The following is a 21,642-nucleotide window of genomic DNA, read 5'->3' on the forward strand; positions in this document are numbered from 1 at the left end:
GACCAAGCGTCTTCAGCCAGATGAGTCCACTAAAACATATGGCCAGCATCCAATGTTGAAAACTTACAGAGCTATTTATTTTGGGGATTTATTTACCGCTACACTAATAAATCAATAGTGCGTCTCAGCACTATACTACACTTAAAACGGGCACCAATTAAACGTAGAACATGAAAAATATAAACGTAAACATATTATGGATACGATGGAATCTGAATCATCACTCCTATTTTTAACCAATACTCTCTCCTTCAACCAGGAGGCAGGTCTCAAGGAACCAGAAATCTGCCATCTTAGGCCTATAAAGTTCGACCGTTTGAAGTTTGATCAGTCTGAGGCGCAACTAGCTCTAATTCACTTAGGACTTGTGGCACATTCAAATTAGTCTCCTTCACGTTGGTTGGTTATGCCTAAAAATAAGGGTAAGATGAGGTGAAGTCATTATATTAATTTGGATATAAACTCTGGATTTTTTCGGATTAATATATCTCCAATTTTAAAATTCAGGAAAGGGAGGAAAGAATCGGCGTCGAGGGAAGAACGAGAATGAAAGTCAGAAACGCGACTTGATATACAAAGAGGCTGGTCAAGGTACGTATACAATTCATACGTTGTGTGCATAATTCCATACTACTTTTTACCTTTAACTAGCTGGTAGATGGCACTTTGATTATTCGTGACAATTGTCTAAACTTTAGAGTTGTTTGACCCAATTTATATTATGTCACTAGAGTCAACATTTACTGTATTTACTCTTTGAAAGTTCACGTGTGCTATCATTACTTTCATGAAAGCATGCTAATTGGATCTGGTAATTGTAGTTTTTACCCTTACAGGAGTCCAGTCACCCTATAGATATTTTCACATTATTTTACTTGATTGACTATCAATCCATGAAGTTATTGACTCTTCGCCATGAGGTATGGAATCGTGGAACAAAGTCCACGCCCATATGGTTGTAGATCTTTTTCTCAGGTGACTCAATATCTGCTAAAGTTTATGGGTAGTCAGCTTATTTTCCTTCAAATATTAAGTCTTTTTATTACCTCGCACTTCCTGTTGCTTGATTTTTCTTACTACGCTTTTAACACAGTAAATACATTTACTTCAACCGCTTTAATTTTCCTGTTGTTGCTTTTCTGTTTGTGACGAAATGTTACAACTTTATAACTTACCAATTGATTTAATAAGACTCGCTACTTTGATCCAATAACTAAAGCTCAAAGCATATTCCCTCAGTCTAAAAGCCTTAATGATAATTTATTACTGTTCTCTGGTCCACTTTAAGTACAAGTGAAAAGGCTCCGACTGGTTTCACTCTTTAGAAGGAGTGGAAGTATAATATATTGACTGCTCCAAACTCCAAACTGCATGATAATGCTAAATAAGTGATAACGATAAATTCTAAAAAAAACAATGACAGCAAAATTTGATAATAATCTGTCATACCATGTTAACAGAGCGAGATGAGATCATCAAAATGACTATTAAGTCAGTCAAAGTGGCAATATCAGTAGTAGTAGTGGTATAGAGTTAGGCATGAAGAATATGATTCGAAAAGGGTTGTTTCTCATAAGGATACAAGATAATATTAAAACTTAAAACCTAAGTTAAAACAAAGAGGAAATACATCCACTTCTTTCATCCAAGTCTTAAATGCATTGATATACCTACTGAACGCTTAAACTTTGACACGTATTGAAGATCAAAAAGCTATGTTTCTTAAGATTAGTGTCAATAAAATTGTTCAGGAGGGCTATGCTGTGAGGTTAACTATTGGAAAGATATGAACCATTGCCGATTTTGTTGACGTACAATCACCTCTCTCCATTGTTCCAAACCAATGGTAGAGCTATGGGGTCACTCATTCTCGTTACAACTTGAACCTTCCAAGAAGAATACTTGTCAAAATAGGTCCCCACTGATACTTGTCGTCAAACATCTGAAAGTACAAATAACCTCCACACCAAGGAAAATCCTTAATATAAACATCAGTTTTAAGGGTGACTAAGCTGAATACATCTTAAGGAAAGCAATTCCTGATTCTCTCGAATGAATGTTCCTTACAAAAACCTTACGATTAACGTTCTCCTGTTAACCTGTGTTTTGGGACAACTCAAATGATAAGCTCTCGCAGTGGATCAATTTTATATGAATTTATCGATCCATTTTCTCCTTTAGAGCTAGGCATATAGGTCGTTTGATGCGACAAAATCAATAAGGAGCTCCACGGTCGAAAATCTTATTAACACAGGTTATTCGATCGAAATAAACAGCGTTCAGATATATCTACATGATAAAAGTTAGTGTAGTTCATAACATTAAATGCATCTGCTATATATCTAAAACATCCGGAACTGTATATACGGAAAAACTTATCCAATCTGTTTTTCTACAGTGATTTTGATCCCTTTTCAAAGCCACCATCTATTTCCTCTATTGAACTTTTGTCCCGAACCGACTTATCTCCATTTCCATGTTCTTTCTGACTACAGTTCATTTTAACTTCAACCATATAACCTATCACTTCACAATCTCTTACAACTGGTAATTTTTATGCGCTTGATAAATATTCATGCTCATGACTACATCAGTTTCCTAATAAGAGTAATATCTTCGTGTTTTTTATTTTACTTTCCTGTTATTATATTTAGCAAATCGATTATTATTAGTTATTTTTAACATTGGCAGACATTATTGTTTATTATTTTGAAAAGTAAGCTTTTGCGATTTTACAGCTTTGAGGATCAGTCTTCTAAAAACAGAACTCTTCGCTGACCCAGTCTTTCCTATTTTTATTTCTCAGTGAGTATATTTTGTTCCATTATCTATAAGTATGGCATTTACTTTGTACTTTCTAAGGGCAAAATGCCTTTACAAGACTGGTAGGACCCTGAACCTGCACTCACTCTTGGTATTGAGCAGATAGAATTAGTCGAGAAATTCGTGTTCCAGGATATCTACTTAAGTGCTGATAGTGACGTGAATGATGAAATCGATCTACGTATAATGAAAGCCCGAGCGGCTAGTGCAAATATGGTTAATCTTTGGCTCCTTCTTAATTTCATTCTGGTTGTATAAGGTCGGTGACATCAGTTTTGCTCTATGCTTGTGAGACGTGGCCTCTTGGAGTTGAGGATGTTAGATGAATCTCTGTGCTTAGTTACCGTTGCCTCCAAAGGGTTGCTGACATCCAGTCGCAATACCATGTTAGTAACTCATATTTTTGTCATCGTGTGTTTGGGCACAGCGACGATAATTCAGTTGGTGTCACTATCTTGAAACACTTCGGTGGTTTGGACATGTACTACGAATGTTGTCCCAGCGAATTCCACATCGTGATTGGAAAAAGCGGAGAGGTGGTCAGTGTATAATAGTGTTGTGCCATGGACGAAAGCTGTACAGGACTGGCTTCTGTTGAATCTTCACGAATCCCTGGTTAGGGTCCTAGAGATGGTGCGACACTAGCTGGAGACGTTATTAGACATGATTCAGTATAGAAGACAGTGGCGGTCCTGCTGCAACCTTCCTTAACTGAGAGAATTCTTACTAGTTTTTCAAAAAAAAACTGAACTGCTTATCCCATTATTATTTTATTGTTTTACTCATACATTAATTTTCTATTCATTTCTTCCCTTTTCAAAATACTGCACTCGCCTTCCTTTACTTCTTTGCAATCCCATTTTCATTGTGTGGCGCATATACATTTTGGTGCTTCCTTGTACCAATTTTTGTGTTCAGATAAACAGATTAATTCCACTTTTCTCCAAAATTAGCCATTACATCGTCGTCCTGTTTTGTATCACACATTTTTTGATGCCTTATTGTACCAAACATTTCTGTCCAGTATAGTAGTAATACTTTTCTATTGTGCTCGTTGTTTTAATTTTTGATGTTTTATTGAATAATCACGTATCACCGATCTGATGTACAGTGTCTCAGTCATAGTTTCTGTACATTCGTTTCGGACCACATTTCACGCCTTTATTAGAAACTCCTTAAACCATTTTATTGGGTAAAGACAATATATTAAGTTTGCCTGGACTTTTTATCAGCATACGTAGTGCTGTAACTAAATACAAAATAATTTTAGGTGATTCACATTTCATGTATTCACTATGCTAAAAAACAAAATAGCGGGTTAAAAAACAAAGAAAAAGTAGCTCATCACATTCCCACTCTACTCAATACATCATAAGGCTTCGACTCATTAATTTGTGCACTCGATTTTAATTTATCAGGTCGAGCATTTAAATTCGACTATAGTCTATGTACTTAAATTATACCAGTTGCATATTTGTTGAACAATATAGGTTTATCAACACTACGCTAATTATTGCTTCAGTATACTAATTGCTTTTTGACTTACAGAGTCTGTTTTTTACGAAAGCATAAATGACCTCGTAATATGCTTGTGAAGTTGTTTGGATGCACAGTCAAGCTTTAGTTCATTGGTTTAGACATTCATCTTCCATCCAACCTAATAGTAATTACAACCCTGACACGGTGATATGACTTACAGATTTCCAACCCATCTGTTGAGGTTTTAAAAAGTACAAAGCCAGTACAACAATATGCGATTCACAAAATGGTGTAGTGTGACTGTTCTTAGATGATTTCTCTCCGGACTACAGTTACTGTGTATTGTCGACAAAACCATTAACACTAATCCCACTATTATTTATTATTATTATTTATCTTCAGGCCACTATAAAAAATACTCCCATGGTGTGTGACCAACTAAGAAGCATCAAAATAATCCAATCTGTCATAAGATTCATCCCCTATTTTAAATAATTAGGTTCGAGTTCCTAAGTACTAGCACATCAGTCTTCTTGTTACAGGGGTAACTTTGAACCTCATGCTCAAACATCTGCACGGTTAGTCAGCGGTGACTCAGTGGTTAATGCCCTTGGTTTTCAACCAACAGGTCCCAGGCCCAGACCCCGATCCACCTACTTCGGTTTGGGCAGCCATGTAGTATCGCTAGTCCTCACTAAGAATGTAGCTCAAAGCCAAGTATACGAGTTAATAATTGTGAACAGTAATGTGAGGGACTTAATGAATTGTTGACTTAATTTTGATGTTTAAGGTAGTTTTTAACGTGTGTTTATTCATAACCCATTATCCTTTGGCGTATAGATATGTAGTATTAGAACAAACCAGCAAAAGATAGTTTTCCATTCAATAAACATCCTTGTTTTGTACCCTAAGTTCTAAAATGGCTTCAAATATATTTACATAAACATCTAATCACTACTGCCATTTTCAGAATCGTTTGACTTTCAATTCGATGCTTTTTTGTAGTTATATTCCAAAATGTGTACATAATCCAAGTCATCAATATAAGGTGACGCTGCTATTCTAGATATTCATTGGTTGGTGCTTGTACTGTTTTTTTTTCGAAAACTAAGAAATTTCAGAAAATGAATTTACTTTTAATTCAAAATGTTGACTTTTATATTTATCTAAGTGGGATTATTCATAACAAAACTCGTTTTTTTCTGTGTTCTTCATGAATTAAAGTTTATTTCAATGAGACTTTATTACATACTAATTGTTATCTACTTATATTTATATCATATTTTCACGGAAATATATTGTTTTGTTTCATGGTGTATTTGGTTTTATAGAATATGCAAAAGTTGAACGCCTTTTAGGCAATGGTCGATTAGAAGCTTATTGTTTCGACGGTGTTAAAAGGCTGTGCCATATTCGTGGAAAGTTGCGCAAAAAAGTATGCATATAAACATATATTTGTAGTGTTTTAAATTTTAGTTAGTTGTAGTTTAAATATATATGAAAATCCTTGCTAGTGTTATATCGCGTTGTCACAGTATTGTATCAGTTCGCCTTTTGAATTCAAATAACCCTCTAATTTTGATTAACTTGGTGACATTAATAAAATTTTTAGTTAGTGGTATTGGTAGGTACAGAGGATCCATCCTAACTCCAAGCCATTAGTGCACATGAGCTGCAGGACCCAGAAGTAACAAACGCATGTGAACCTGTTGTTCGTCACTGGCTGCAATGAGGCCACATCTCCGAAAATTGCCCCACCGCCTTGTGGATTAGACTTCTGGATCAAAGGCCCAAGTAGTGTCTCCCTAAGAAAACCATCTACTTCGGTTTGGGCACCAGGACAGTATCATAGCCCACACACAAATTCAGTGTTTTGTATGATGCATATATGTTTGGTACTCCTTTGTACCAATGTTTATGTGTTAAAATAGTAATAGTAATGATAATATTGGATTGTTGAAATGTTTTTTTGTCTCAACAAGCGTTTCGTGCATATAAAGTTAATAGCAAAATCGTTAAATTTGCATTTATTCGCCACTCTCAACTAAAATACAACTTTATAACGATTGTATAATCATTTTAAACATATCCAGTTAATAAACGGGTATAAAAGTCAACTCTTCCATCCACGTTTTACAACCGAGTTTCAGGCACGATGAGAAGTGCATATTAAACACTTATTTAATAGTAACCCACAGCTTCATTAATCTGTACTTTGTTGAAGTAATTGATCAACATAATATTTGATATACCCCGAATAAATTGTTTAGCACGCAGGTTTGAAGCATATAACACCATAATGCCTACTGCTTTAATTTTCAGAGTCTATTGGAAATTTTAAATTGATCATTGTCGGTATCACCAGTTTTAGAATAATACAGATAATGAAATTGTGATTCGTATATTCTTTATACAAGGAGGATTATCTTATTATCTCGAAATTTATTATCCATAAGTAACTATCGTATATTAACAAGTAACTTGATAATCGAATTATCAAAATTATACGTCAGATAATCTTTTTTATTTACAATTACCATACGAAAATTTGTGCCAACTTAATAACCGTCATAATTATTACATAGTACATCATCTCATTAGAAATTAAGCTTCTAACTACTGTCTTTAGTAATGGATTGTTGTAGCTTGGTAAAATACCAGTATGATTACTTGTGGTATACTGCAAGCACAACTTGCTCCTGTGTATAACTGAGCAAGAATTGATGTTTAGTATGAAGATGAAGGCAAGATTGCAGATGAAATGTTTGTCATACATCAGTCACAAATCCAATACTGATTCAGTCTCAGTTTGAAAAGGATAAGTGGCTGGATGGCGCGTGTTAGTCCTGGCAATGGTGGTCTCTCAATAGTTTCAGTTTTCTTTTGAAAGCGTTGACAGATGAAGCCTCAGTCACGTGCTGAGGTAATGAACTCCATTCATTGATGATTCTATGGAAAAGCCGATAGTCAGCTGACAAGTAACCTGAAAATAAGTAATTTGTTTTTAGAGTGTCCTCGTATATTATCTGTTTTGGAAAACAAGGAAAAAAGGGTATATCTGATGCATTTTTATCACTAATTTAAGAACTGTGACCAAGTCACCTCTGGTTCTTCTGTATAACATTGGAAATAGGTTTAGCTTAACCAGTCGATCATCATATGAGAGCTATACAATTCCGAGAATCAGCTTAGTTGGGGTTTTTTGAATTATACGGGACTTATCTGATCAATAGGCAAATTTTGATGCACTGTACTAGACAGTACTTGACGTTAATCAGTAGCTTCATCCACGTATGCAATTTGTGTAAGTGTCAATAAATTTAACTACATTAACTAACAATATCAATAAATCACTGAGTTTCATATCTGCCTCTTCCTGACATGAATTAAACAACTTGTTGCGAAGTGTTGTCGCAAATCCAGTAAAGGATTTCACTTGAGACAAAGAATGTAAGCTGTTGTTGAAGGTCTTTTGTAGTCTTTCTATTCTGTATTTTTATCGATCGTGGTTGTAGGTCTCAAGTTAGTGTAACTCCATTATAAACTCAGATTAAACAGTAATATCCATACTAGCTAGTTGCTCAACTGATCGAAATTTCTGTACTAATATTTTCATTTTCTCATTCGTGATGTTCTGGTTTCATCGTCAGGAGTTTTATATTTAGTCGGCTTGTTGACCAATTTAAACGACGACTAGTATACCTTTACTGTTTTCCGTGCTAAAAGATTCATATCCAGTATTTTCACCATACTTAAAATACTTCAATTAATCAACGCACATTAGAAACTCTCAAGATAATTCTAGAAAATTGAATCGCCTTTCTATTGTCTTGATTGTACAATTATTAAGTTTTCCATCAATTTTATTATGTTTTCAAAAGCTTCTAAAATTTCAACGTCACATACAGTCCCATAAATAACCTTTTTGTGTACATAAACTAACTTTTGGATTATAGCCTCTTTTGTATTTCCCACTTGCTTTTGTTTGGACCCCAAGAGCAGAACATTTCTGGGATCTAGAAAGTCACTGTTTAAGCGTTCATGTATAGGACATATCATGAATGTCGTCATATGTTTGCATTTTTTCCTCATATCTATGCATAAATTCTCATCCAATACTGTCTTTATTATAGGTTTGGATCAGTAATGGTGATATCATTTTAATTGGTTTGCGAGATTATCAAGACAATAAAGCTGATGTGATTATGAAGTATTTGAACGATGAAGCTAGAACTCTTAAATCATTAGGCAGGTCTATTTTTTTTGCTTTTGTTTCTTTTTTTTATAGTTATTTAGCAACTTATTCGGAAACAATCAGTCTATCAGTGTCTTAAGATTGATATTATCAGCATAGGAAGATTTGTGGAGATTGTAGAACTTTCATAATTTAATCACGAGTCGATCTTGGTTAGACTACAATTGAAAACCTGGAAGCACTGGGTTTCTGTTTCGTTTTAGTGCGGGACTTCTCAGTAGTAGTGTAAATCCACGACCTTGGGTCCAGAGGCCGAGCTCAATGCCTTCGTTCTCGCGCGCGAACGCCTAACCTACCAAACGATCAGTCGCTATTAACTTATGTGTACCCTAGGTGGATCGCTTTGATACTCCTATTTCATCACAAGGTTTTAGGTAAAATCGGACAATATTTAGCAGTGAAATCTATGACGCACTTCTCATTCTATCAACAACAGGAAAATACGAACTTTTACGAATAAAAATAATACCCGCTGCATAATCTAGTGGCTGTCTAGACTCAGTAGTGACTCATTGGATAACTTGGCGTTTAAAGCAAAAGGTATCTGTTTTGAAGTCTCAATATGAACTTTTCTATCGGTATGCAAGTATATCCAACTGACGAGTCCAAAATAGGACGAAATGCGGATTATAGATTCACTGCTATTCACTAACCTTACTTAAATTATAAGGTAAATTTAGCGATTTGATGTTATTAAACTTTCATTAGCATGTATAAATATCTATTGATGAGTATGATAAGTCGTAAATATTTATTAACAAGACTGATATAATTTACAATAATTGTGATTAGTTCGTCGATATTTTTATCGAAAGAGTATCACTTTATTTCATAAATTTTAAACCTATTTGAAAAATTAGTGTTTAAACTACTTACAAGTCTTCTAGATTATATTTTTTAATTATTCTTCACTTTGTTAGTTCATGATATCATCTTGTAAGCTGTGTTTTTAAATCTATTCTTAGGTATTAAATTGAAGGTGTCTAATTGATGAGGTTCCTAATCAGTTGACTCGTGTTCGTTATGAATATTTATAACCGCAAAGCGCGAATAGCCATTGAGCAACTGTGTGATTTTACTTTGGACGGTGTCACACATATTAACCAAACATAAGTTTAGACTATAGGTTTTAAATTCTCGTAACAGCTTTCAGTATAAGTTAGACTGAATTTCCGAGTGCAATATACACCACTATGTGATTGATCACTAAATTACTATTTTTTGTTCAGTCGGTAAATAATTATGCCTGAAAGCATTTTAACTGATATTCTGCTTAAATCTCTTATGACCATCTTCATAAAATGTAATTATACTTTTTGAAAGTAGCTCTGTTAGCTGATAGTCTTGTTTACCTTGTAATCATAGGAAATTTCCCAAATGTCTTTCAAATTTGAACCAATGGCTTTTAGGTTATTAGCTCATTTATGGAACTATAACTCAATAGTTTGGCTCATAATTTTCAACTATTGAATTACCGGTTAGAACCGCGTTCAACCCATTACTCACGTTTGGGTATAATAATAATATTTTCAGCAGTTTCGACCTGGATCTGGGTGACTCAAAAGCTGAGTACATATAATTATCCTATCCTTTAGTTTTACTATTCTCTAAGTTTGTTTTTGTAAGTGAATTTATTAAAATCCATGTAACTCCAGTGTATTCCATATGTTGACCATTTTAGTAATATCTGCCGTATTTTTTCAATGATAGGAGAGATTCCTGACACTATAAAATTAGAAGAGAATGATGATATTGAATTCGATGCCAATGCTGCCATCTTCGAGGATGATGAAGATGATGAAAAAGGGTCAGACTCTGAAGATGAGGAAGGCTCAGATGATGATGATGATGATGATAATAGTGATGATTCTGATGAGATCGCAGAAATCAATCAACGTTATCGAGCTGATACTGGCATCGCTAAAGATCAGCGAAATAATCGTCGAAGATAGTTGGTGTTGGTGCTTCTTTTTAATTGTGGTTTTCTCGTTAAGATTATTCGACCGCATGTTGCTGGTTGTAAGTTGGATAATTTTTGTTGTGTATTCTAGTGAAAATTAATAATTAACTGAATAGTCCGGTGAAATGTTGGAGAATGATATTTCCTTTGAAACTGTGAAAATCTTGAATGTCAAAGTTGGAAGTAGTCAACAAGAAATCCTACTTAACCTAGGTTTCATGCTAGTTGACATTCATCAACAAGGTGTACCTGCAATCTTAATGGACCAACTGGTAATAAGTGTGGGATTCACAGTATGAAACTTCACCATTGAGCTATTTGAGTTGCGATGTGTTTTCTAGTTAGCGTTTTTTTAACAATGTTGTTGTCTAAGGGATGGAGTTGCCAACCCCATGCCTAACCCTCCTTTGTCCGGGCTTGGGACCAGCAGTAATTCTAGAAGGACTACAGGGGAGTTGGGGTGCGATGTGGAGTCACTTAAATTAGTAGTCATATTGCAGCTTGTTTGTTCTATAGAATTCAATACTGAACTAGACAAACCTGACAGTCAGTACTAATGGATTAATTAGTTGTAAATCTTTTTATCAACTTGATCCAAATGATCTTAATTTTCTCAATAATTTATCTTGATTTATCGTTGACTTAAATATATTTTAATCAACTTTTAAGATTCGCTTTGTCCTGATTACTGATAAAATGTATTTATCAAATGTTATTAATATCATCTTTGTATATTTGAATCAGTCTACTAATCAAATAGTTGTCCCACTTAATCTATTCAGTCAGTCAGCCATACGCAACGTAGAATCTGGCATCTGTGTACATCGAGATAAAATCATGATAATGAATCCAAGAGTAGTGCAGATAGTAACAATATATTAGTAGTAATAAAAAAGATTAATCATGGAAGGTACAATTTGAGAGGAAAATATAAATCAAGGAAATAATTTAAAAAATTATGAGAAATTTAGAAGTCTAAGATCTAAGAGGAGATGAAAAGTGAGTACACTTCTGCCGTCGCAAACGATTTTGAGCCATATCAAACAGTTTTTAATCATTGGTTAAAATAATCATGCGTTGCATTTTTCCTGAATCAAATCGACATTTTTAATAATTATACAAGAAAGGCAACATGATTGTCTCATTCATATAATGAAGTGCTTAGTTAAAAAATGACCGCCCATCTACATATTTTGACGTTAATACTATCCCATCGTGCTTCTTTAAAAAATATGTTCTATCGATAGTATTTCACTGTTAGTAATTTGTATATGTCCATTCTGTTCTAGCATTTACTATTTTACATCTTACTATTAGTAGTAAAACAATTATTAATCCCATTCACTTTTGACATTATTCATATCGTAATAGAGGAATGAATGTACTTGGAACTTGAAACAAATGATCATCAAATATTGATTTTAGTTAAGCTCGTACAAATGTTCCCCACCACACGTTAAGTCCACTCACATAACTGTTACCATTGAATATATCTCAAATACCTAAAGTAAATCAACACTTATCAAAGCTATATAGTTGTATATATCTCGGTGGGAAAAATGTTTTAATTTTTTCATATTTGCTTTGATTGATTCAGCTTGGTAGTTATTTCTCTTATTCTATTGATCAAGTACTTCTTCAGTTTTGAAGCCCTCTTGTTTGATTATGTTGTATGGCAACTTGTGTTGATGTATATCTGTGCTGTACTAGGCTCATATTACACACAACTTATTTGCTATTGATTGACAATTCATTGTCCAACATTATGTTGATAATTGGATGCAGCTGAATAGTAAACAACAAAATTCAGTGAATTCACTGTACTCTGCAAATGTGATTGTTCTTGCTTTGTTTATGTGAAAGAAACGAATTATGTGAATCTATACTGATTGCAAATAACTGTCTGACTGATCTTTATTTGTCCGCGTATCATTTTGATCAAATAGTCTGTTTTATGTTTGAAGTAATAGCAATTTACTTATGTGTATATTATATTTTGCGGAAGAGTTTTTTAAAATTATCCTCCTAAAACATTTTGCCCCGTCATGACTTTTTTATACCTGGATATAATTGTATGCTTTCACATAACAACACTGCCAATGAATATTGTGTCCCAATTCGATAAAATGTCTTTTTGAAATTATCTTTTGTAGATTACTTTCGTTTTCGACTGACTAATTGTCCAAACCCTTCCTCTTATGCAGATACTGTAAATCACTTATTGTATGGCATTGATATAAAATAAACATAAAAAATTTCTCAATCAATGGTGACCATGTTACATCAAGTACAATAGTATCGTTCTTATTTTTTTTAACACAGTGTCTTTGTGTAATTAACATCCTCAACACTATGAAGTTATATTCATTAATAAGGTCCCATTATTTCAGACTTAATTTATTAGACCCTGAATTAATGGTTCCTCTTGATGTCCTCCCCTTCTCTCTGCTTATTTTTCTCAAAATGTTCATTTTCTTTTAGTCGTGATCTTTTCAAAGTAATAAATCTGTTGGTCAGTTAGAAAGTTCCGTCTTGTTATTTTAAAGCTGTAACATAGTTAGGGAATATGAATACGGTTATGACATACAGGAATGAATGTATTGTTTTAGAAGGTGCAAAATTTTGTCGCGTTATGAAATGGTGACGGAATGGCCGGTTATTCTCGTAATTTCGTTCTCACGATTTGGGCGGCCAGTATCTACGGCAGCGCTGTATTCAGGTATTCGAAATGTATTATAAAGGTGTGTACAACAGTAGCTGCTGCCAATAAAAATGTGTGTTGGTCAATTGATTCTAATCAATGCTTAATAAATGGCTTGGCAGTGTCAGAATTATGAAGATAAACATAAATGGCGAACCTAGCATGTCGAGATGCCTCCCAGAGGTTTCTCAAAGGCTTCCTCGATGTAGTTGTGTCCGTTATCTTGGCAATGCAAGCTTTAGCCAGCTGCCTTTTATCCCAATTGTGCGTTGCTAGCAGGTAGTCGAAGATTCGGTGTAGTGTGTCAAGTCACTGAGGTGTTTCCTTTCCAGATGGGTTATAGTTGAAAAAAATCTAGGGCGAAAGAATCTTTGACTGGCAGCTGTAACCGAACGATGCTCAGTCATTGACCAACTTTCAAAAATTAGAACATTTTCAGTCCTGTTAACGTCGGTCTATGACATATTTCAGTTTCGTAGATTTTGTATGGATTGAAAGTCGGCATAGATTTGGTCGCTTAATGAAAATGTGCCTTCATTTTGACAACAATTAAATTTGGATTCTAACCATTAGATCTGTGCTACTACATAAGCTATCGTATAATCCCTCCGACGTTCACAAATGTGAGGTGTGCTGATCATCCGACGCAAAGTCCTGGGATTCAAAAGGTCTGTTTTGGCACTACCCTATTAAGGTTTACAAGTAATGATGTAACTGCTTGACATAGATAATCTTGTGTCAAAATTACACCACCTTATCCCGATCCACCATAGCCTGTGGCCAGGTTTTTCTATTTTCATGATATATCTGGAGAAGAGATGAGAGCCTACCAGAATAACATTGTAGATTTGGTAAAATGGATTATAGATTTGTGAAAAAACTGCTGCGTGTATGTATCCTCATCATTGACTGATAAACATGCGTTAGTCATCCATTAACTTCAGAAAGTTTATTGAACCATTCAACGTCCAGCAATCAGCCTTCTGAAAACATGAGTCAACCCCCTTTGAAATTATCTGTCTTTAGTTTGAAGGGTTCAACTGAACATTCTGCAGTTGAACAGAACGAAGTAGTCTACTGGATTGTATCGTGCCGTGGCTTTCTAGCATTTATGAATTTGTAACGGATGGATAACTTTTGAGATTTTTTTTTTGCTGGACCAGTTCCGTTATAGCTAGGTAAAACCTCTACGTTACTTATTACTTTCCAGTAATATCACACCACATAGATCTAATATGATTTCTGTAGACTTAAACGTCATTTTTGAACAGAGAGTGATCGATCAAAATTTCCTCAGCTAGAGAGCATTTTAACATAGTTTTATTGCATTTCATTCTGATTATAATGTGAACGTATGTTGATGCCTTCAAAATATACATCCTAGCTACTCTCGCACATAATTATCGAGTTGGCGTTAGAGAATAACAGAATAAAATAAATCAGGTGCAAGAATAAATGTTGAAGACGTATATTTGTCAAAGTCCTTGGTCCGGACAGACATTCAGAATGAAAAGCAGCGAAGCGAAATGAAGAAAGCGAATGAGCCAACCCGTTTTGATGAAGCGTGACTCAGTATTTGTAGCCAGACAAAAAATATGGTACAGACATATGAATAGTAGGGTAAGCATTACATGCAAACACGTTCATATTACAACAGTCAAGTTTAGTAAGCCAAAAAACGACATGGTCAAATTGCGACTCAAGAAAAATAAATAAATTGGTCTATCTGGAAGTTAGGATAACCCCTGTGGGCTTGATAATAGTGTTAGACACTATAGTGGCCTTAACGATTTTTAACTAGTACGTGTAGCACAAATCTCATTTTTAATTACACGTCCAGAGTTAAGGGACCATCGGAAACTCTCAAACTTACTGAAAAATCCCGAGAATGTGTAAGGATGTTGTGGCAATTTAGATTGAAGTACCTCAGTTGTGAGTCGATGCTCCGAGTTGCTTTACGCAATGATGAGGGCAAAATACGGTCTTTCATGATAGTGCATAGATCACATCTACAACATTCATTTGTGTATATTGATATACGCTTCCAGATAACTTTTCGTGTCGGCAGATGCCTTTCGTGTAACCAGACTAGCCGTCGATTAAGTCGGGAAGTGAGGTTCGCCTTTTCCAGACACAAAGTTTTGACATTCAATGTGAAATCATAGGAAATATAATGCCTGCACAAAATAGGAAAGTAAATGGGTACTTGAGCTATAATGTTTTCAGTCGACTAATAACCAATCAACCTAAGTTGTTGCACTAGCTTGCTTCCACGGAAATGTAATTTCGATCAATCTATTACACTAGAACATGCCAGTTCGTTTAGCACAGCCTAGTGTAGAACTGCTAAATCCTTCACTATCTGGACGTTATACCGGCGAAATCAATGACAACCACAAAGATACTCCAAAAATGTTATATACTGTAACTTTTATTTCGATTCGCATCATTTACCTACTTTCCACAAATTAATGCACCTAAAATGTTGAACGTGTCCTTTATGTGAGGAAAAGAGCTTGTAAGAGAATGGAAGATAAGAGAATGAAATAAGAATATCCGAAGAACTGCCACGATTGGGCTACCAAACTCCACGTGTGTGTGCGGTACGATTTTCTCATGCTATGTCCTGTTATCATGCATTTACTCACTTGCCTCATGAGTCATCCTAATGTCAAAAATACTGAATAATCTATTCCAAGAAAGGCAGTCAAATCTGAAGAATTAACCTGCAATTTATACAACGTTATCAGGTAAAAGGAGGGGAATGAAAACTATATGTGATAAATGTTTGGTTCCATATGAACCTCTGATTTCACAGAACGTATTGGTAATCTGGATTATCTATGAAATTCGTCATTATTGCGTGAGTTCACTGTTTGAGTTCGTAGCGTGTATCCATTGCATTCCGAGGTTATTATCTTTTTTCTATACTTTCGATTTCTTATCCTTATGGCGGCTACGTTTGAGATGTAGTCTCTACCCTGTTGACTATGGAACTTTCAAACTTTCTGAATCAATCGTGGCTAAAGCAAATCTGCCCCGATTGCGTCAAGTATATCATTTTCTTATTAGCTTGAATGTGCTCTCCAAAGGTTTTCACATGTAGTGCTACCGACTCTTAGGAAAGCGTGGGTCAGTATAACTAAGGATATTATTGATATAAGATCATCCGTGTTAGGCACTCATATCGTACCAAGTTTACAACATTAGATGAAGTCCATTATTCTTGTAGCGTAAATAAATGAATAAGTACAAACCCGGACCACAAATCCTACGTATTTACATCTCAGCTAGTAGGTAAGCTTAAAAACAACACACAGTTGCATGTATACCTACATAAAATATCCCATCGGTGAAATTGAATAAGCAAATGAGACAAAACATTATTGTACTTATCTAAAGTTCATGTTCCTTGTTCTTTACCGACTTTTAACTTACATTCAGTCTCCAAAAACTGTTACCATATCTTACCTACATACTAAAAATGATACGCCATAAATATAATAACTAGTGATATACTGTGATAAACGCATAAATTAATGACAGACCTCCGAAAAATTACTTGTTTTGTACTGAGTTAGAAACCATCATTTAGCAAAAAATAGTATTAAGACAACTTTCAATGTAAACCACTGTTTTAAATAAGTAAAGAGTACTTTGTTGATCAAGGTGTTTCAGAACGTTTTCAAATAAGCGTATTGATCATGGGGGCAGCTTTTGGAAAAGTTTTAAATTACTTATACATAGTTGACCATGGTGAAGCAACAACTGATTCTAATCTAAAGAAAGCTAAGATAACTTGCATGTTATCGTCAACTCAAAAGCCTGCAAAACCTGTATGTTAATTTTTCTTTAATTTATAACTTTTGTAAAGAACCCTCATTGGAAACACCTTGAGCTTCAGAAACCAGGTGAAGAGTTACGCATAAGCAACCTCAAGGCTGGTGCGAAGTTCATTCACGAATCCAGGTGTAGTCGGGAGAATATCGCTGTGATAATGTATGTAAAACACTACGAAATACTATTTCTGTTTGGGTAAAAACTCTGTCTCCTTTATTATTACCTGGATAAGTTTGGTTTTGTGTCTTTCGTTTTTTGTCTTGAATAAATTCAATTTTTTAAATAATGAGTAAAGCCGTTTAGATAACAATTTATATTTAGAATATTTCATTTTGTCCACTTAATTTAAAAGAGGTTCAAGAACCATTAAATTTAAATATATGTTTATTTTGGCATATATCATGCAAAAGGAAGAAGTCTCAGACTTTTCTAAAACTGTGCAATAGACCTGACTGAAAACCTAGCTGGTTTATTTGAACGGTGTTACTACATTTCTATTGTGTAAAAGTTTTCTGAGATTGGTTAATTTTAGCAAAAATCCTCAATATTTCGTTATGTCACCTTCAACTAGAACCCGAGTGTCTTAATGTTTTTCTTTCTATACAGATATCTTTGATTTACCGGTAAGGTTTTTAAATTATTTTTATCCAGTCATCCTTCGTATTTGTTTAATTTAAATATATCATCAAAATCATTTAGAAAAGGGCCTCTTCGAAAAAGACAGCCAGGTGAAACTGTATTTAGTTATCTTTCTTCATTTCACCCCTCGGTTTTGGATTTTGTAAAACATCTGCTATCTCATAAAAGAAATTTGAACCGCTAGCGTATTGTTACTAAAAATTATTTCGACAATCAGTGTTGCCTACTAGAAATGACTTTAAATCTCTTCTTCGACTATTTGTAGTTGTATTATAATCATGTAGTTTCATGCAGCATTGTTGTTTTGGTGAGATTATCCAAACAAAAACATTTACCGAATTATTTCCCTGATCTGTTAGAATTTTCTACTTCAATTCAATGTTATCAATCGCTTCTTTTCAGTTTCTCAAGTTCCGGTCAAAAATATCAGTCGAATCATAAGGTTAGCAAATGGATAGTGGCAATATTTTACTGTTAAAAATAGACACAACGACAGTTCATTCTCAATCGCGTAGAGTCCGAGTTGGGAACAGATATGCAAAAGAGTAAATAGGTAACAAATCATTTACAAAAATATCGTGTAATTTCTAGCAACTTCATAAGTTCGTGGTTTTTAAACATGTCAAACCAGTTGTTTAATCGAGAATCCAAAATTTTGTATGATCAAACCCAAACCTACTCATAATTTTTCCTCGTTACCTTTTTTTGAACTGCTACTCCCAATAATAAGTTCAGTTATAAAAACACCCTTCCACACATCAGCAATTTTTTAATCACGTCTAGAAAACTATCCAAACACTATTTTTTGCTTTAATTGCACTGAAATCAAGTGGTTTATGTTAACAGTACCTGATGTCTAATTAGCTGTGTTTTTAAAAGTTATGTTTATTCTGAACACAGATGTCGTCGAAACAACTTGGATGATAAGGAAAATAACTCCGTATTATTGGTATGGCAGACACGTTGTTTGCTAATTCCATTAGCCGGGTTGGTAGAAAATTCTGTGGATTCTCTCTCTCTCTCTCTCTCTCTCTATATATATATATATATATATATATATATATATATAACTGTTCTGTTACCTAATTACTAATATGGGAATAAAAGAACCGAAATATCCTTACATTTTAGAAAATGTGGTAAGAAATATGGGGAACAATGTTGTGGTAGTGTCGTTCACCTATACTTTCTAAAGTTCAAATACTAGTTTCGAAAATTGCATTTTATCAAATATCTTTCATATTAATGATCAAAAATGTTGAATGATCTCTTCATAAGGCGAATTTTAAAAATATTTATGCTTAGGAGTGAAAAGGTGACAAATGAGAGTAGTATATCGGCCCAAGCTTTAAAACAATTTATTATACCCAATAAACTGAAATATACTGGCAAATGTTGCATTTACCTTTCTTTCTCTGTGTAGTGTACTATACAGAAAGTAATTTCATGTATAACAGAGGAGATGAAGATCTACAAAACAGTTATCTCAACAGGTTTAAACCCAATATTATTTAATCACTTAGCTTTTACAAATGGTTTTATTAAACAAAGAGTTTTCCTGGAATATTTGGCATTTTTGCCAGAAGAGAAGTACAGTATACCATCATTTGTTATCAACCTTGTCCTACTTATTCGTACTATTGATCCTTAGAAAGCTGCATGTCAACGTTTTAGATAGTGAAGCTATATGGGTTCGACTGAGGGCTTAAATTCATGTTTAGCTCATCAGAAATTCTTAATAAAATACCAGACCTGGCTTTTGTATAATACAATTCGGTATCTGCAATATCGAGAGATACTAAGCATTGTCAGTATTATTAAAAAACAGAATGAAGGGGTTTTCGCCAAGGAATTCGGTTTTTGAAAATCTGGAGTATGGTAACAAATAAGTGCATTTGCACTGCTGTAGTATATCTTACACAATACTTACGGCCAGATCATCAAAAGTGATGTATAAACGTATAATCTTCATGAACCCTAATTGTTTTGACATCAGCAGATTTCGTATGCAAGAATCTTGTTTATTATTTTGTGTTCTTATCAAAAAAATAACAGCTGTTTGTTTACTGAAAACAGTTGAGTAATATAATGTTGATATGTATTCTCATCAACTAGTTTCACATAACTCAGCCTTATGACATATTTGGAGAAAACATAAACAATAAAACTTACAGAATAAAATGTATACATTTTCCTACTTTAAATCTCTTGTTATCTATCCACTGATATTCATTCATTTCATTATTTTCATCCCATTTCTTATCCCATAAGGTATCATTACTTATTTGTTTTCTTCATTTTGACTATCACCCAGCATTGATGACTTCATTCTCCACTTTATATGACTTCATTTTTAACATAAACTAAATAGTGATCAACCTTAACTACTGTATTGAATAGCATTTGTTATGGGATTTTCTCATTATTATGATTTTCTGTCTTGTTTTGCAACAATAATCTCAGCCTCATTAATTAAGATAAATGAAATGTTTAGAACAGAAAAATACAACTAGCCTTGGGATTTAGTAAGTGCTTCTTGTCCTATTTGAGACTCATTTGCTGCGTGTAGCTGCATTCTAGTGTTTATTTTCACGCTACCACTCAAATTCAGCACATTTCACTCTGAATGCTAATATATTACACACAACTAGACTACTTGATAAATTTAAGTTTAACGCATTATCCACTAAGCTACTGGCTGAATTCAGAATGCTAGCAATTTGTTCTACGAGCTATGATGATTAGCATATCGATAAGCGTTTCAGTCATCTTTTTGTTCATATCAAAGACCGAAATGTAAATATATCTAGCTATAGAGTCCTAAGTGGGATGAACTGCTCTTTCTGGATTCCAGTGCTAGCTAAAACCGGTCCGTTCTAAATATATTGTGATAAAACTATCCTATTGATGCAATCTGAACGGGATACACACGTCCCAGTAAAGACCTATCAAGTTTAATAGTGGATACCAACAATGGTATAGCTCGAACCCACATTAATGACGATGTTTCAAAACTTTGTTCATGATCATATTATCCTTTATAACTTTAGGCCATTTGTAGTTGATAACAAACCTTCACATAATATGATGAATTTATTTTATTCCAAAAAGAAATATTGTTATATTTATTTTGTTCAGTTATTAATAATTATACAATTTAATTTAACAGTTTTGGTTTTGTCTAAAAAATAGCGAATAACACTTTTGAAGATGGAAATGTCATATCTTGATCGGCTAATCAATTGCGTACTTGTAAACCTTTTTACATTATAAATAGCCAACAGAGTCGTACTCACACACTAGGCAATATAATTCAAAATATCCGGGAATATTTTCATTAGGGTTAACTATAATTGCTGTTGTAAGTAGTTTGAAATCAACTTCTACGGTCTTAACACTTCTGATCTTGTATTTTAGACCTTAATTTCGAATTACTTTTCAGGAGTTTTTTAGATGCGCGAGTGTTATTTAACCCCTTTTTAAACATTCATGGCGCGATATTATCTGAGAGTATCCACAATATTTTTGATGTATCTAGCAACTCATGCCATTTTTTATCCGGTCGGTGGTTAGTAGCTAAAAAATGTGGTCTAATTTTCATCAAATAATTCATTTTGATTGGTAGAACTATTCGCACCTTCCAGCTACGAATATTTTAGATGTAGCTTTCTCTGTCGTGGCGGATAGGAGCACACATGTGGTAAACTTTATGCTCCTAAATAATATTTCTAATCAAATTCACCCTTACATATGTGGCAGCTGCCTATTGAAAGGACGAAGAAATGATAGAAAATGCTGAACACGACAAAGTTAATGAAACTGCGGATAACGTTAGCCATTTAAGTGGATGCTCTTGCAAACAGCTTTGTAAGGTTAGATTAGTAATGATCCCATACTTGGTTGTCTAAATAACATGAATGAATAAGCGAACAAATATAATTTTCT

General features: G+C 34.1%; 1 protein-coding gene across 1 annotated transcript in view; it reads left to right on the forward strand.

Annotated features, from left to right (window-relative positions):
• Positions 1–406: 406 nt before the first annotated feature.
• EIF1AX (Eukaryotic translation initiation factor 1A, X-chromosomal) overlaps positions 407–21,642 on the forward strand; it is a gene marked incomplete at its 5' end in the record, with an annotated part of 36,535 nt that continues 15,299 nt past the window's right edge. Inside the window, 7 exons of the mRNA XM_051219447.1 lie at positions 407–422; positions 508–591; positions 5,634–5,737; positions 8,436–8,550; positions 10,268–10,508; positions 16,865–17,054; positions 17,093–17,217. Coding sequence (XP_051065449.1) covers positions 407–422; positions 508–591; positions 5,634–5,737; positions 8,436–8,550; positions 10,268–10,508; positions 16,865–17,054; positions 17,093–17,217 — 875 coding nt within the window. The remainder of the gene's footprint in view (positions 423–507; positions 592–5,633; positions 5,738–8,435; positions 8,551–10,267; positions 10,509–16,864; positions 17,055–17,092; positions 17,218–21,642) is intronic.

Source organism: Schistosoma haematobium, chromosome 6 (assembly GCF_000699445.3).
Source record: "Schistosoma haematobium chromosome 6, whole genome shotgun sequence".
In the NCBI taxonomy this organism is placed as follows: Eukaryota; Metazoa; Platyhelminthes; class Trematoda; order Strigeidida; family Schistosomatidae; genus Schistosoma; species Schistosoma haematobium.